At 30.0% G+C, this 18,461-nt stretch overlaps 1 protein-coding gene across 2 annotated transcripts in view; it reads left to right on the top strand.

Moving 5' to 3' along the window:
• Nost (Nostrin) overlaps positions 1-17,218 on the top strand; it is a 410,702-nt gene extending 393,484 nt beyond the window's left edge. For both annotated transcript variants that reach the window (XM_072540547.1, XM_072540546.1), the window contains exons 9-13: positions 4,116-4,280; positions 4,727-4,879; positions 6,958-7,110; positions 13,357-13,534; positions 16,224-17,218. In XM_072540547.1, the coding sequence (XP_072396648.1) occupies positions 4,116-4,280; positions 4,727-4,879; positions 6,958-7,110; positions 13,357-13,534; positions 16,224-16,471 (897 nt within the window). In that variant the 3' untranslated portion in view covers positions 16,472-17,218. The remainder of the gene's footprint in view (positions 1-4,115; positions 4,281-4,726; positions 4,880-6,957; positions 7,111-13,356; positions 13,535-16,223) is intronic.
• Positions 17,219-18,461: the final 1,243 nt, after the last annotated feature.

The following is an 18,461-nucleotide window of genomic DNA, read 5'->3' as shown; positions in this document are numbered from 1 at the left end:
GTTATTCAAATTCATCACCCTGTATATTCAGTTATTATTGGAATCTCCTATTCAATACGAGTTCAACCATATGTAACACTTATGATTTTGTGTAGTCTGGAAGGTCTTAAATACATAAAATAGTGCAAAATATGTAGATGTTAATCAATTTAAATATTTAAACGTAGAATGCTGTTATTTTGACATTTGTTCAACATTTACATTATTAACAAACACTGACAGTAGTTGTGTTTCGAAAAGTCCTGCAAGATAAAATTGCTTCTCTAAAATGGCTCTTAACGAAAAATAACGAATTACTATTCTAATGATGAGAGGGTACGGTGACAGAAAAAGATCTTATTGTGAAGTAGAAAACTTGTTCAATGATACTTTCCCAAACCGTTCTCCTATTCATAAGGCGACGGTACAAAAAACTGTAAAGCGATTTGAGGAATCTGGAAAAGTAAAAGATAGATACCGATCAGGTGGACCGAAAGGAGTTATGAATGACAACAAAACTTTAGATATATTGCAAAGTTTTGTTGAAGATCCACATACATCCTCACGCAGGGTTGTACAAGTACATGATGTAGGTCGTTCTTCAGTCTTACGTGTATTACGTAAGAATAAATTTAAACCATACAAAATTAACTTATTACAAGAATTAAGTGAAGACTACTTCGATCGTAGATTAAAGTTTACTGAGGTAATGATGGATAAAATTGAAAATGATGAAAATTTCGTTAACAGAATATGTTTCTCCGACGAAGCAACCTGTACATTGTGTGGAAGTGTAAATCGACACAATTTAAGGTACTGGAGTGACAAATCTACACTGTATGCGTGAAAACTATACTCAAAGACCACAAAAATTAAATGTATGGTCAGGTATAGTAGGTTCTCAGTTAATTGGGCCATTTTTATCGAAGGAAATTTAACGTCAGATAGTTACGAAATGTTACTTAGAAATGAAATTGTACCTATACTGAGAAACTTGTTTGGGGCCAATTTTAATCAGATATGGTTTCAGCAAGATGGAGCTCCAGCTCATTTTGGTTTAAATGTTCGGCGTTATTTAGATGAGATATTTTCTGGACGATGGATTGACAACGCATTATCGATGATTCTCAAATAATTTCTAGACAATCATAGAGAAATGTGGTAGATGCATTCTACCATCGATTAGGGTACTGTCAACTCACAAATGGAGCACATTTTGAACACTTGATCTTGACAAAGTAATCATTATGTTAAAAAAAATTGTGATCTATCAATTGTTACGTTTTAATGTAGTTGAAAATAGTTAGGATTAAAAAATTTATTGAGAAAATTAGGCGTTGCCAGACTTCTGTTTTATGTATTTAAATCCTTCGAGACTACATAAAATCATAAGTGTTTCATATGGTTAAACTCGTATTGAATAGGAGATTCCAATAATGACTGAATATACAGGGTGATGAAATTGAGAAACCAAAGTTACTAATATTATAAGAGAAACGGCAAATCTGGCAATGCAAATATCAAATATGTAATCCCCGTATACCAATATCCCAAAATAGGTGTATCTCAAATGGTGTACAATGATGACAAGTAATTGACGAGATAATTGGCCATCTTTGCCACTATATATATATATATATATATATATATATATATATATATATATATATATATATATATATATATATATATATATATATATAGGGTGTTTCAAAAAGGTATGTCATAAATTAAATCACGCATTCCGGGGACAAAAATAAATTGATTTAATCCAACTTACCTTAGTACAAAAGTGTACATAAAAAAGTTACAGCCCTTTGAAGTTACAAAATAAATTTTTTTTTTGCATCACCTCCTAAACTACTTGACATTTTGTAATAAAAATGGACACGTTACTTTCTTCTTCTGAAAGCATTTTTCATACAAAAGTAACAACAAAATCTAAGCGCATAGAAAAATTTTAAGGGGGGTGTGCAGCCCTAAATCCCTCCAAACTTTTGAGTACGTTCAAATCAAATGAATAAATGAATTTTGTGGCATCATTAGTTTAACACATTATTTTTCAAACTTTTTGCCTCGTATCACTTTCTCGAAAAACTAGTTTTTTCCTAGTTGGCCATAAAATTACAATTAGTTTCTACGGATACAATAATTACAAACAGTTCCATCAATAATAGTCAATAATTTGAAGCTATCATTTATTGTGTGAATAAGATTAATATTAAAAAATTTTATATTACAATGGCCTACACATTTCAGAAAATGACAGACATGCATTTAACTTTGGGTAAGTTGGATCAGATTCAATTATGATTTCAATAAACTATCGGGAATATCGTAGGCGAATGTCAAAGAAATAGTGCAGCAGCCGCAAGGCGTTATGCAGTAAAATACCTCAATCGAAATACACCCGATAGACGATTATTTCTGACCATTGATCGTCTTTTACGGGAAATGGGTACATTCCAACCACAAGTTGCTGGCAATAGTGCTCGTCCAATAATGGATGCAACTGATGAAGACATTTTAGAAATCATTGAAGAAGTCTCTGGAACAAATACAAGGGTAATAGCTGCTCAACTAAATGTTCCTCACGTAAGGGTTTAGACGCGTTTGAAGGATCAGCTGCTTAACAGATCACTTAACAACGGTTCAGGAGTTATTGGTTAAAGATTATCCTAAAAGGATTGGATTTTGCGATTGGTTGTTAATGGAAAACACTCAAAAGGTTAATTTTATTAGAAATATTTTGTTTACCGACGAAGCTACCTTCACTAGAAATGGAATAACAAACCATCATATCGAGCACATTTGGGCCGACGAAAATCCTCACGCCAAAAAAAACGACTCATTACCAAAGGATTAAAGTTAATGTTTGAGCAGGAATTGTGGATAACAATCTAATAGGCCCAATATTTCTTCCCAACAATTTAAATGGTGATAATTACTTGCAGTTCTTGGCAAACGATTTACAAGAGTATTTGGAAGAAGTGAATATTGCAATAAGGCAAAATATGTGGTTTCTAAAAGATTTTATATATAAGATAAGAAGTTTAATGAAAACGGTCGTAACTCAATAAAAACTGTTTTTTAAAAAAAGTGATAAGAAGCAAAAAAATTAAACAAAAAATGTGTTAAACTAATGCTGCCACAAAATTCATTTGATTGGAACGTACTGAAAAGTTTGGGGGGATTTAGGGCTGCACACCTCCCTTAAAATTTTTCTGTGCGCTTAGATTTTGTTGTTTTTTTTTTATGAAAAATGCTTTCAGAACAAGAAAGTAACTTGTCCATTTTTATTACAAAATGTCAAGTAGTTTAGGAGATAATGCAAAAAAACAATTTTTATTTTGTAACTTCAAAGGGCTGTAACTTTTTTTGTGTACACTTTTGTCTAAGGTAAGTTCGATTCAATCAATTTATTTTTCTCCCCGGAATGCGTGATTTAATTTATGACATACCTTTTTGAAACACCCTGTATATACATATATATATACATATATATATATATATATATATATATATATATATATATATATATATATATATATATATATATATATATATATATATATGTACATATATATATATATATATATATATATATATATATATATATCTTAGAAAAGGAGCATGTTAACTTGGGAAAGGATCACTACAGGAGCAATGCGACCAATTTGTGGCATTAAAGTTAGAATACCATGATGGTTTCCAGTTAACATGCTCCTTTTCTAACTTGGCTGCACCGTACTGAAGACGACCAATAGTCAGAAATACGTGTATACGGTTGCCTTCCATGTATATACCTTTTTTGGTTTTCTGTTTTGCGAGACATGCCATTACATTTTACTTTTATAAGTATGTATATACATATATATATATATATATATATATATATATATATATATATATATATATATATATATATATATATATATAAATATATATATAAATATCTAAATATATATATATATATATATATATATATATATATATATATATATATATATAAATATATATATATATATATATATATATATATATAAATATATGTATATATATATAAATAATATATATAAATATAAATATATATATATATATATATTATCTTAAGTAAATTTATCTTTTCCTCTTAGGCATCCGAAAGGCTCAAAGGTCCTGTTAATCAAGCAGACCCTACCAAAGACCTAGTCACGTTCCAGAATCTCAGGCACAGTTCACAACAAGTTTCGGAGCAATTACTGCCAGATTTTTATTGCGAACATACCACATTGGCTATGAATCGAGAAAGGCGAAAACAAGTAAGTATTTAGTAATATAATAATAATCTAAATTAACAAGAAATTAACGTCATATTTAAAGATAAAATATATATAAGAAATTAAAATTTAATCATTTTTTAAGTGCCAACTACGTAATAATTTAATTATTATTTGTGGAAAAAACAGCCTTAAAAGTTAATTTTGTGATTATTTTTTGTATTATAAAATCAATAAAAATGGCAGTATCTAGTACAACTTTTTTTGAATTTAGATAGAAGAAAATTTGCATGACATTAATACTACAAACAGTTGTGAAACTAAAAAAATTTTAAATATGTCATTACGACCAGAACACTAAAATTATTTATGTGGATATAGTTTACAGTAACTCTTTGAGTAGGTACTACTCAGCATACCACAGAAAATTTATAAATAATATTATATTATATTTTTCCAGACAATTAACATTATGTTTATATTCATAGGCACTTGTGAAATTACTTCAATTAATCAGGCAAGACATGGAAAGGGAAAGAAAGTCCAAAATAGGTTTAGAAAATTTATCTAAGGCCATCCAGCAAACGCCCAGCTTTGGATCCGAAGATTCCCAACAGAGCGTCATAGAAAAATTATATCATGTAAGTCATAACAGAAAAATTATTTGTTATTTTACAATTTATTTTAGGAATATTTTGAAAATTATTCCTATCGAATAATGACATATTATCTACATTAGAGATAATTATAAATGTGTTTTAGATTCTTAAAGTGTGTATTAGATAATGAAGTATATATATATATATATATATATATATATATATATATATATTTATATATATATATATGTATATATATACATAAATATATATATATATATATATATATATATATATATATATATATATATATATATATATGTATATATATATATATATAATATATATATATATATATATATATATATATATATATATATATATATATATATATATATATATATTAGGTATGCCACTTGGATATTGTGTATTGTGTATATGGTTTGACTCAGCAAAACTAAAGAATAGTATTCAACAAATAAAGATATTGTATATAAACCTCTTGGTTTGTATGAAATTCTCATGATCTGAATATGCTAATATGAATTAATATTGCTAAGCCTGCCACTAATAAAGAGAAGCGGATAAAAAGAAAACAGATACATAGTATAAAGAAATGGAAATAACATGATATTAACATTATTATAGATGATTTTCACAAGGAATTTCTGGTATAAACTGATTGAGTTTCATCAAGATCGTTCAATGATTCTTGCAAATGCATGGTTCAAACATCACCCAAGATATTACATAGGTACTTAACCTTCTCCAGAAAGTACAGCAGACCAGATTTTTCGCAATCAATTTGATTGATATGACTAATATTCGGTTCGATTCTGAAAGTATATTCAAAAATAATTTAAAAATTGCCAAAACCTGCCCTAGTGCCGATATTGTAACAAATAATGTACTTCTTTTAACATTTATGTCCGATCAAAAGCAATACGAAATATAATAATATATAATATAGAAATATATAATAATAACAGTAAAACAGAAATTTAATGAAGATTTAGATAAATAAGTATAAAGTGTACTAATGGCACACACGATCTTTTAAAAAGCACATGGAACGAATTTTAAAAATGCAGTGGTCAAAGCTACTAATAATAATCATAATAAAAAAATACTGACCATTTACTAAAAAGCTTACTAAACTTACCATAAAAATAAAATAATTTTATTTTATAATATTATTTCATTTTATTAAAATATTTGAATACACAATTACTCAATGCATAAGTCCACAATTAACATTAAAAATAATATATAAGCCTATATTTCAAGAAGTTATTGCTTTCCTCAAAGTTATGTATCGATTTAGATTCTTTTTAACATAATTAACGACTACAGAAAAAAATATCGTAACACGATCCAAAAGTGATTTTACGGGATTAGCAGGATTCCAGGTCTCGCCTTCGTCTCGTTCTGAAAACTTCCTGCTCCTTCGATACCCTTAACTTGAAGGAAAATATCGGGAATTTGAAATCTTTATTTTTCGAAATAACGGAAATATATCTTAAATACGACACACCGTACCTATATTAGTCTTTATTTTTATATAGTTTTAAGACATGGACACTGAACAGTCAGTATTTCATGGTAATAATGAACAATTTGGATACACGATAAATAAATTTAGAGGCATTCGAGATTTGGATATATACTTACTATAATAATATAATATACTATTATAGAATGTTGAAAATATCATAGCTCGATCTCATGAACAATGAAGAGGTACTTATAAGAGTGGGTACCAGAAAGAGTACTAGTAGAGGGGTACTATTTGTGTATAATCAAGAATTGCGATATCATGACCTTATAATAAAAAATAACAAATATGAGGTATTACAACTAATACTAAAAAGAAAAAAGAAAACAAACGTGGAATAGTGTCTAGAAAAATTATGTGGCATATTAGATAATTTATTGCTTTTTAAAATATGGGTTGATAGTAATCGATTTGCCAGAGTAATTCCGAAAATTCAATATAAGACGTCCCTTCAAGAAGAGGAAGAAAATTATTTCCAATAGCTATCTTACACGTTTCTTGCATCATATCCAGTTTTTTATTGCATCCGAAACCAAATTTTAATTGTGGTATATTTTTATTTTAGATGAAATCAATGTTAACATATCTAGAGGCAGCAAAGCACAAGGTCCAGAATGCCCTATCTGAATTGGACAGTCGACCCAGAGCATCCCATCCACTTGCTTCACATATCACTATAACTAGAGATAAATCAGGGCTACAGCAAAGCGTACTAAAAGTAAGTGGGTACTAGTATTCTTAAGGTGAAAACTTTGTACAGTTTATGTGTAAATTTAAAAGAAGAAGGTTGCGTTCTAGAGATCTTGATAGCTAGTCATTTCTTACTCTACTTCATACTTTTTCTTCTTACTTGCCTGTCCCACCTTCGGATTGTGTTGTTATTATAAGTCTAATTACTATTTAAATGGGAATAAGCCACAATTAAAGATTAAAGTACGTTTATTGACGTTTCAATTTCCACTTTGGAAATCGTTCTCAAAATACAAACATTAGTAAATTAAACAAATTTTGTTTTTTTTTGTTACTTAGTGAAAAATTCTTCTAATAATTTAATTTTATCTGACTCATCTATATTGACAATTCAGACATACATTATACATTTTAAAGTAGACAACTTTAAAATGATATTGCCAATATCGTTGAGTTGCGTTCCTGGGATGACTTTACTTATAAGATAGTTCATTTGATTACATGAAATCAACTTTAACTTGAGAATATCCGTCAGAAAAGATCATAACATGTAATTCGTCTTTAAAAAGACAAATACATGCCATGATGACAGTAAAATTCTCCTGTTAGTGATTATATAGTAAATTATGAGGGAAAAACCAGGAAAAAAACCTCATAATACTATCCCGATATGGTAAGTATTTGATCGTGCATTTAGTTTACCTTCAATAAATTTTCTGACGGATATTCTCAAGTTAAAGTTGATTTCATGTAATCGAATGAACTATCTTATAAGTAAAGTCGTCCCAGGAACGCAACTCAACAATATTGGCAATATCATTTTAAAGTCGTCTACTTTAAAATGTATAATGTATGTCTGAATTGTCAATATAGATGAGTCAGATAAAATTAAATTATTAGAAGAATTTTTCACTAAGTAACAAAAAAACAAAATTTGTGTAATTTACTAATGTTTGTATTTTGAGAACGATTTCCGAAGTGGAAATTGAAACGTCAATAAACGTACTTTAACCTTTAATTGTGGCTTATTCCCATTTAAATAGTAATTACTTTAAAATGCCACAAGAAAATAGCTTCAGAACAACATTATAAGTCTAGGTTAGAATTCCCTCTTTTTCTTGCCTTCAGATACTGTTTCGATAGTTTGGTGATTAATTTCGCTCTATTTTTACTGGGGGGCGGAATATTGAGTGGAGGATCGAGCCGGATTTACCAACCAAGGTAACCGGATGCCGTCATCTCTTTTATTCAGAAAATTTGGTCTTTTTTCAATTTCTATGACTTCTCGGATAATTCTTAGTTTATACAAGCGGATGGGGGTTGTGGTCCTGGAGTTTTCAAAATCAATTTTTTAACCTGTATGAAGATGGTGTTGACCTAGAGCTGAAATTGAATCGGAATTGCGAACAGAAATGGAATGTTTATAAAACTGATTTTGGATTCAATTGTATCATCGCAAACGATTGGTATGTCTGGGTTTTCGATTAACAGAGGGATGAAAACCTTGGGATTGGTTTTTCTTTATGATAACGTCGAGAAAAGGTAGGAATGAATCAGTTTCCACCTCCATCGTGAACTGGATACTAGGATGTATACCATTCAGATGGGGTTAAAAAGACACCAAAGTATTCCAAAGATAGTTCTTGGGTCGTGAAGTCTTCCATAAAAATATTGGCAATTATTGGAGATAGTGGGGAGCCCATTGGGGCTTCATTTATTTGTCCGTTTAATTGATTTTGGAAGATGAAATAAGTGTTGGACGTACAATGTTTAATAAGAGATAAGTGGTCTTGCTGGTTACTGTATTTAGTTTTCAGAATGTTTAGAGTTTCGTCTATAGGAATTTTTGTAAAGAATGAAACGATATCAAAACTTACTAGAATGTCTGATGGTGAGATAGGGTATTGTTTAAGAAGTTAAATAAAATGGAAAGAATTTTTGATGAAGAATGAAGCATGCAAGAGGTTGTAGAGTTTTGGCAAAGTACTTAGCCAATGGTTGTGTACGGCAGTTGTATGCACTGACAATGGGACGTAGAGAAATATCCAGTTTAAGAACTTTGGGTAGGCCATAATAATATAGTCGAGGTGTTCTGGAAGACTTTTCACGAGGAATTAGAGATTTCTTTATGTCAACAGGAAGAGAGGTTTTACTGATAATGGCTGTTGGTGTTTTCTCGAGATATGTTGTTGGATTATTAGGAATTGGTCTGTTGTCTCAAGTATTAAAAAATTTGAGTTTATTATTGTAAGAAGAAGTGTTTAGGATGACGGCGGCAGTTCCTTTATCGGCAGGAACAATGACTAGATTTGGATTTAACTGTAGTTATTTCAGGGCTTTTTTCTCGGATTGGCTAATGTTTGGAAACGAAGGTTTTGAGTTTCTAAGAACTCTAGCAATGTACTGTCTAGTTATTTCAGCATCTTTGGAAGGTAAACTGGAGATAGCTTCTTCAGTTTGACAAATGATTGTCTCAAATTGAATGTAACTTGGGACAACAGAGTAAGTCAAACCTTTTGCTAAAGCTTAAGTGGCGTTTTCACTTCAGTCAGTGTTCCAGTCTTAGATTCGAAAGTGTTTAGGGCTGTCTGTGTGTTGATATGGTCAAAACTATCTCATAATATAGGATTTACGTTGTAAGGGACACCTCTGATGTCACTGACAAAATCGACAAAGTTCTAAAATCAAGAGGAATAAAGGCAATATTTATCTCTCAACAAAAACTTTCTTCTCTTTTCCGATCAATCAAAGACATCATTCGAAATGAACAAAACACGGAGTCTGTGAAATTCCTTAAGCAGACTGTCCCCCATCCTATATAGACCAAACAAATCGTAGAATCCAAAATAGGATTTATGAACATTTCATTTTTGTTTGCAATTCCGATTCAATTTCAGCTCTAGGTCAACACCATCTTCATACAGGTCACAAAATTGATTTTGAAAATTCCAGAACAATAGCCTTTATCCGCTTATATAAACCAAGAATTATCCGAGAAGCCATAGAAATTAAAAAAAGGTCAAATTGTCTCAATAAAAGAGATGACGGCATACAGTTACCTTCGACATGGAGACCTCTCGTAAAGAAAATATATTTTCTCATAAAGAAAATAATCGGCCGCTCTACCCGCAAGTAAAAATCCTACTGTCAGAAATGTTCGCGCCAACTCCGCGCCCATCCTCTCGCTAACTTTCACGCCAACTTCAACCAGAACCACGTCACCATCGATGGTATAAATGTTCCCACTGGCAGTAATGCATTGGTTAGTGATCAGTGTAGTAAATACTGGGGGCTTGGGAGACTAAGGCCTCGGAAGCCCTGTAGAAGACGTCCAAGAGGATTTGGAAAGCTCGGCGTAATGATAATCGACGCGTTTCAACCCGGAAGACTGTTGAGTTTAATTATTGTAATAGTATTAATCTTATCTTATAAATATATATATATATATATATATATATATATATATATATATATATATATATATATATATATATATATATATTGATTTATAGTATCAGCAATCGGTCAGGAAATAAAACTCTATTTGTTCAGTCTCAATATTTAGTCACGATTTTGTGACTTCTTCAGGAGAAAACTGTAAATTTATTAGAATAATTAATGATTATATGTAAACAAAATGAATATTTTAATACTTACAACTATAAGAATGAAAATTTAAATTTTTTTGACATATCTAAATAAATGACATATTTGTTTGATTTTATTAAGGAGTTATGGTAACCGCAATATGTTATAGAGTGAATTCCCGTTGTACAATTTTCAGCGAGTAGGTTAAAATAAACAATTATTACTATGACAGTATTATTCATTTTATAAAGTGGAAAGATGGAATTAATAGAATTGAGAAAGAATCAGGAACACGATAAATTGATCTATAAAATGTAATTGATGGTATGTAGTCAGTTACTGCAATACTGATATTTAGGAATGTAATAAAATTATAGGTACAGTTACTAGAGAATTACTAAGTTTGTGTTTAAAGGTTAAGATCTATCATATTATATATTGTTTAGTATGTTGCAGTAGATATTACTTAAATGATTGGTGTCTGTTTTATAATTGATAGATTCAGGAGTTTTATTAATGTGTACCATTTCAAGGAAAAGCCGATTTCTATAATTATCAACTTGTTCCAAGATTTTTACATTATTAAAGTCAAAGTTATGTCCTGTCTTCAAGTGGTGGTCCACTAAGGCACAAGAGTTTTTTTTGTATGTTACAGTCACTTTTGTGTTGAGTGACACGTTTTTTAAGCCACTGTTGACTTTGACCAATATAACAACTTTGACATTGACTGCAATTTATTCTATAAATTATATTACTCATTAATGAATTTGGAGTTTTAACTTTTATTTTTGAGAATAACCTTGAATTTAGAAGTGGATTGTATTTAATTAATTTAATGTTCGGAAATGTTTTGAAAAGTGGGACAATTTGGTCTGTTAAATTTTTTTTATGAAAGGTATTTTTTATATGAAACTGGTTGTGGATTATTTATTAAAGCTCTATTGTAAAAGTTAGTGTTATAAATAAGTTTTTTTAATATATGTTTTGGGTAGCCATTGTTTAAAAACATTTCAAAAAGTTTCTTTAAATTGACATCTAGGAAACTCCGATCACAGATTGTCGTTACACGATTTTTCATAGATACAATTGTGTTAAATTTTTGACTTCTAGGATGATTAGAATAATAATTTATAAATCTGCCGGATGCAGTATCTTTTTGATACCAATCTAATATGATTTTGTTATCATTAGTTCTTATGACTTTGGTATCTAGAAAAGGTATACTATTTTCATTTTCATATTCGACAGTGAATTGAATATTTTGATGGAGTGAATTAAAGATCGTTTGTACTGTCTGAATATGGTTGAATGGTACACTGCATATTATATCATCAACAAATTTATAAATAAATGCTAGTGAAAACGGCAATTTTGAGATTCCAAGGTCTAATAAATGGTCTAGGATAATTGTTGCTAAAATAGGACTAATAGGACTGCCCATTGGTGTTCCAAATATTTGTTTATAGAATTTATCACAAAAACAAAAATATGTGCTGTCAAATAAGAATGTTAATAATGACAGGAAATCTTTCTTAGATAATGACGTGAATTGTTCTATTTTAGACCATTTTTCTTGTATGATTTCAATGATTAACTTTATTGGGATGTTAGTAAACAATGACACTACGTCTAATGATATCAAAACATAGTTATCTGGTAGCTGAATTCCATTTACAGCATTGACAAAAGAAAATGTATCTTTTGTATTGAAACAGTACGGTCGAAAAAATAATTTGAAATATATATATATATATATATATATATATATATATATATATATATATATATATATATATATACATACCGATTACGTCATCCCATGTCCGTTTTAGTCTTTCCCCTTTTTTGTTTTTAAAGATTTTTGCTTCCCCCATTCTTCTCACTGATTCGGTGTCTTTCATCCGGTGATTATATATATTTTATTAATAGATTATGTTCATGATTTTATTATTTGTCCCATTGTACTATTTGGTCGGATTCTTCTATAACTACAAATAGGATACAGTTTTCTTATTTAAGTATAAAATTTCTTTCGGTTATTAACTTTTTCAATAGTTAAATGGAGAGTATTGTCAGACAATATCAAGTCAAATATCAAATATCATAATCAAATAATTACTATTTGTGAGTAAATCGTTTTACAAGAGGCAGATTGATGACGCGTCAATATATGGAAGAAGACAAAGGCAAACTGTACAAAAAGTTATGTGCTGGGTTAATAATAGTCTGGAAAATATTAGTGGTATAACTGATGCGAAATCGAGTCGTAAGGATCATATGAATAAAGTTATCCAGAATCGTCTGTAAAGAAAAATTTAATTGTATGTAATTAATATCATATTATTATTTTTATATTATTTTTAAACAATACAATATTACTAGCATTCAAAGAATAGATAGAAGATACTCCAAAACAAATAAAAAAAAAGAAACTTAAAACTGAACTATGACACAGAAGCAACTTGCCAGTACAAAAACGCATAAGAAAATCATTATAGTGTAATGTCGAGTTTAATTTAATGAGTTTAGCTTCCGTTACCATATCATCCGAACTTGATGGTGAACTTACAAATACTATCAATCTCTGGTTACTAAACTAAGCAAACAAAGAATTTTCTTATACATATATCATTTAGTTTTTAAAAAGTTACCTATTAATTTTTTTACGAAGTTTTGTATTTTTTAGGTTCCTCAATGGTTACGAGACGAATGGTGTGAAACAGAGAAGAGTCCTGTTAGCCAGAAATCGACACGGTCGAACCAATCAGATAACTCTGATCCCCACAATAATGACGTAGATGATTCGGATTGGTTAGTCAGAGGATCTGCAGATGGCAATTCGAATCAGCCAGATTCTGACTTTGGTAAGTTAAGGTTTATTGGATGTTAAGTTGAAAATATCAAAAAACAAAAACCTCTCTCTATTTGAGTTGTTCAGATCATCAAAATTATATAGACATAATAAGTTCATAAGAGAAACATAATTAAACTATTGTAATTGGAAATACCGAAATGCCGTCAACAAAGTCACTACATTTCCAAGAGCAGATATTGGATCGGATCACCAACTTCTTGTGGTGGATAGTAAACTAAGGTTAAAACGAATCCAACGACAAATACCAAAAACCAATATAATTAATTTTGACGATATAAGCATAAAATATAACATTAAAAAATAATTCAAGAATAGAATAAAGAATATCGCAGAAAAACTAGAATATCCAGAGGAACTATCGAACTATGGAATGAAATTAAAAACCAAGTTAACAAAATTTCCACAAACAATGAATACAGAAGTAACTTAATCAAGAAAAATCAATGGATGACAGAAGGCATGTTGAAATTGATGGAACAGCATCGATTTATAAAATCGAAGAAAATAGAATATAGACATCTACAGAGAAGAATTAAAAGTGAGATAAAATTAGCCAAAGAAAAATGGATGAGAGAAAGGTGCGAGGAAATTGAGGATGTGATATCTAGGCACGAGTTTTTTAATGTGCACAAAACAGTAAAAGAAATAAGCAACATATTTAAAAAACGAGTTCCCTCTGTACTAGTTGAAAATAACAACAAAATTATTATAAACAAGAACGAAATAAGATTGTTGTTTGATAATATCAGAGTTGTTTGAAGATGACAGAAATAATATTACCGAATCCCACCAAAATTATACTGACGTCCCAGAAATTATAAAATCAGAGGTAGAACACGCTTTAAGAAATGCTAAAATTAGGAAAGTAATAAAATAAATATAGATAAAGATAGATATAATAAATATAGATAAAAATAATATAAAATAGATAAAGATAACATAAAAATACTAGTAAAACTTTTTAATGCAATATATAACACTGGAGTGATTACAGCAGACTGGCTCAAGTCCATCTTTGTTGCAACACCTAAAAAACACAATGCTAGAAAATGCTCAGAATATCGATTAATTAGCCTAAAGAGCCACACCCTTAAGATTTTTCTGAGAATACTCCACAACAGATTTACACTCAAATGCGAAGAAGATCTCAAAGATACCCAATTTGGTTTTAGAATGTTATGGGAACTAGGGAGGCACTTTTTACAATATCCTATCACAAAAATGCGGTGATCAAAGAAAAGATGTATTTCCATGCTTCGTTGACTTCGAAAAGGCATTCGAAAATAAACAGCATGTAAAATTAATGCAGATGCTAAAAAATATAGGAATAAATGACAAAGATATTCATGTCATTAAAAATCTGCACTGTTATTAAACTGATATCGTCAAAATTGAAGACAATTACACCGACGAAATCTCCATACTACAAGGAGTCAGACAAGGTTGCATTTTGTTCTCAACATTGTTCAATGTTTACTCGGACCAGCTATTTAAAAAGGCACTTGACAGACAGGCATATGAAATTAAAATTAACAGGGAACTACTTAATGTAATTAGATAAGCAGATATATAGTAATTCTATCAGAAAATATTGAAGGTCTTCAAATTCGGCTTGATCGTATTCACGAAGTTGGAGAGGAAATGGGCATTAAAATAAACTCAAACAAAACCATTCCTTCATAGTTCATATTCAATTAAATGGAGTCCAAGTTAAAAAAATTCACAAAATTACATATTTGGGAACTGTCATAACGAACCAATTAGATCCAGACATAGAAATAAAACGAAGAATAGCAATGACTTAAACTACTTTTAGGACAATGAAAACATTTCTTTGCAATAATCATCGGAATTTAGAACTACGAAAAAGAATGGTTAAGTGATATATTTGGTCTGTACTTTTGTATGTAGAAGTGTGGACACTAAAAGTATCAAGTATGAACAGAATCAAATCATTGCAAATGTGAATTCTAAGTACTGAAAAGTACTAAGGAGGGTCAATAAAGATAGAGAATTGCTAAAGACTGTTACATACCGGAAAATGTCTTGACTGGGTCATATAGTGAGAGGAGATCGATATAGACTAACAATTAATCTGGTTAAACCTAAATATATCTGTCTAAAAAGTTGATACAACGGATATACACTAAACACCTCTAATTTACTTATGTGAACACATCATAGTGAACATAGCACATAGGGCTGCTCGAACAATCATAAGAGCATTCAAGTCAGTCATTTGGTAAAGACATAAGAAATAAAACAAAGTTGTAATTTATGCTGCAATTGTGAAACAAGAAACAAACTACTGGCAACAGAAATGGACTTTCTCAGAAAATTATCAGAAGATAGAACATATTAAAAACGAAGCTCTCAGAAAAACGACTTAAAGAGAAAACACTGTTATTAATCATATAGGTCATAAATAAGTCATTTGGTACAGACGTAATCAGCAAAGTTCAAGACGGAGTATTATATCGTATAATAAACTGAAAGGAGAAGGAAAAGTTGAGGTCCAAAAGAGATCTGGTAAGGGACAGTCTCTGAATAAAAGAGATCTGAGAAAGGGCGATTGAATAGAAGAAAATTACAAAAACTGGGAACCGAGAATGTTAAATTCGCTAAAAACCCTGACTGTATATATAGGAAAAAACTAACTAACTTTTTTTCTTCTATAGACGAATTTTCGTCACAATGCAGCAGTACTGGTGACAACTTGTGCACCGCAGATGATCCACCTGTTAATCCCATAGCCACCTGCAGAGCCATTTACGCTTACACCCCCAATATGAACGATGAGTTGCTGATAAAAGCTGGAGATATTATCACAGTGTACCGTCAGCAAGATGACGGTTGGTGGTTAGGAGAATGCAATGGAAGCGTTGGAATCTTTCCGGCTACCTACGTTGAATTATTTCAAGACTGATATATGGTTTTCTTCTTAAACCCCAAGTTTATCGGGAACCTTTGACGTTTATTGTGTGATCGTAATTTACGTACCTATATTAAAATTTATTAAAAAATATTACTTAAGACTATGCGTTGTCAACTGTGTAATAAATGATCTATTAGACAAAATCCAAGGATTTTTTTAACATTTCTCGCCCGTAAATATCGTTTTCATCCGAGTTGGTGGCTACAACGACAACCATTGCATGCTGGTGCTTATGAAACTACTTTTCTATGACCTTTTTTGAGGTTTCCGATTTAGTTATTCTTTTTTTTTTCGCAAGCTGTTTTCTAAAAGAATATTGGCAAATAACATTTCTATTTTCATTTTTATAACTATTTGGAACAATGACCAAATCACAATCCTCATATTTCTTTTAAATAAATCAGCGAATGAACTTCTTTCCTTTCTGGCTCTCAAAATTTATCCTTTGCTATAGATTTCGTAATACCTTACTTCTTGTATATACTGTATAATATCTGTACAATAATATTAACACGGATACTCTTACAAAATATGTATGTTAATTATGTCCCTACTAAAAAATATTTTGGTAAAGTTTAATACATTTTGATGAGATTTTAATATAATTGTAATGATAAGTAATTCATATACTCATCACCTTGATATTTTGTAATAATGATTATTTTTAAATGTCCGTCGATCATTGTATTCTATATTGTTTGTTAATTTGTAAAAATTAATAAATACATTAATCTTGAAGTGTTTTTCTATTATCCTTTATGACCAATTTAGGAGGAACTATATAGGAAAATTTTTAGGAAGGTAAAAAGTTTTCCTTCTTAGGAAAATTTAGGTGGCAGAACCCATAACTGTACCTTAAGGTATGCCTCGCTCCACTAACTACATTTCAGCATTCTGCGAGTCTCGAGTTTCTATTTTATTTTAATATTTCTTTCGTTTGTTAGAAATAACTAAGTGAGTCAAGACAATTAATCGTATTCTTTACTATTTCATTCTATTTCTAAAAAAATTAATTCATAAAATTAAAAAATACCTTTTACCATGAAAAAGCTCTCGCCCTTTTTAAATTAAGAATTAAATGTGACATTTTGGGAGCTGCGAAACAGACAGCTATCAACGTGCTCTTTGGAAAATAAATTAATTAAGTACGTTATTGACTCGAGCAGAGAATCAGCGCAATTTTTAATTTGTAAAGTTATTTTATAGAGACCGTAATAGTTTTATTAACATTGAAGACGTGATGTAAAACAACATGTAATTAGTATGATCCAGGAAAAAATATTTTAATAATTTTTAATAACGCAACAAAGGTAAATGTCAAGGTTTAGAGATCAATTTAAGTGATTTGACAAATAAAAGATTATTTATTATATTTAATTAACGTGTTTATAAGTTTTTGCTTTAGATTTTAGCTTCCTCAGATTTATTTGACCGCAGACAGATTTTTTTCTGGAATCTGTCTGTTATGAACCGGTCGTACTGCAGCCAATTGGCTTATTGTACATCTTTCATTTTTTTATGATACCTATTCCAGAATTCTAAAACCCTGTACTAGTTTATACAGGTCTACAGGGTACCATATATATTTGGAGTCACTTCGTTGTCTCCAAAAAGTGTTTGTCGCCTGCAATCCAATGTCTCGCAGTCATGCAAGATATGGTTGACTGTTTCAGTTTTTCTACTACAGAGTCTGCAGTTCGAGTCTCTATAAAACAGTCCCATTGTATGCAGCTGTCCCTAACTGGCGCATGTCCACTAAGGAAACCTGTTGAGTCTGAGCTGATTCCTGTTTGTTTTCCGCAGTACTTCAGCCCTATTAGCAGATGTCCGTTCCATATACATCTGTTATGACAACCAGTTATAGATAGTTTTATTATTATCAAATTTATTTTCATTTTTAAGAATTTATTTCAATTGCAGTATAAATAATAATACAATGCTCTATATGGTTTAACTCATTTTTTTGTTTTATTTTTATTCT

The sequence above is a fragment of the Diabrotica undecimpunctata genome, chromosome 8 (genome assembly GCF_040954645.1).
Source record: "Diabrotica undecimpunctata isolate CICGRU chromosome 8, icDiaUnde3, whole genome shotgun sequence".
Lineage (NCBI taxonomy): Eukaryota > Metazoa > Arthropoda > Insecta > Coleoptera > Chrysomelidae > Diabrotica > Diabrotica undecimpunctata.
This window is presented reverse-complemented; position numbering and strand designations above follow the sequence as displayed.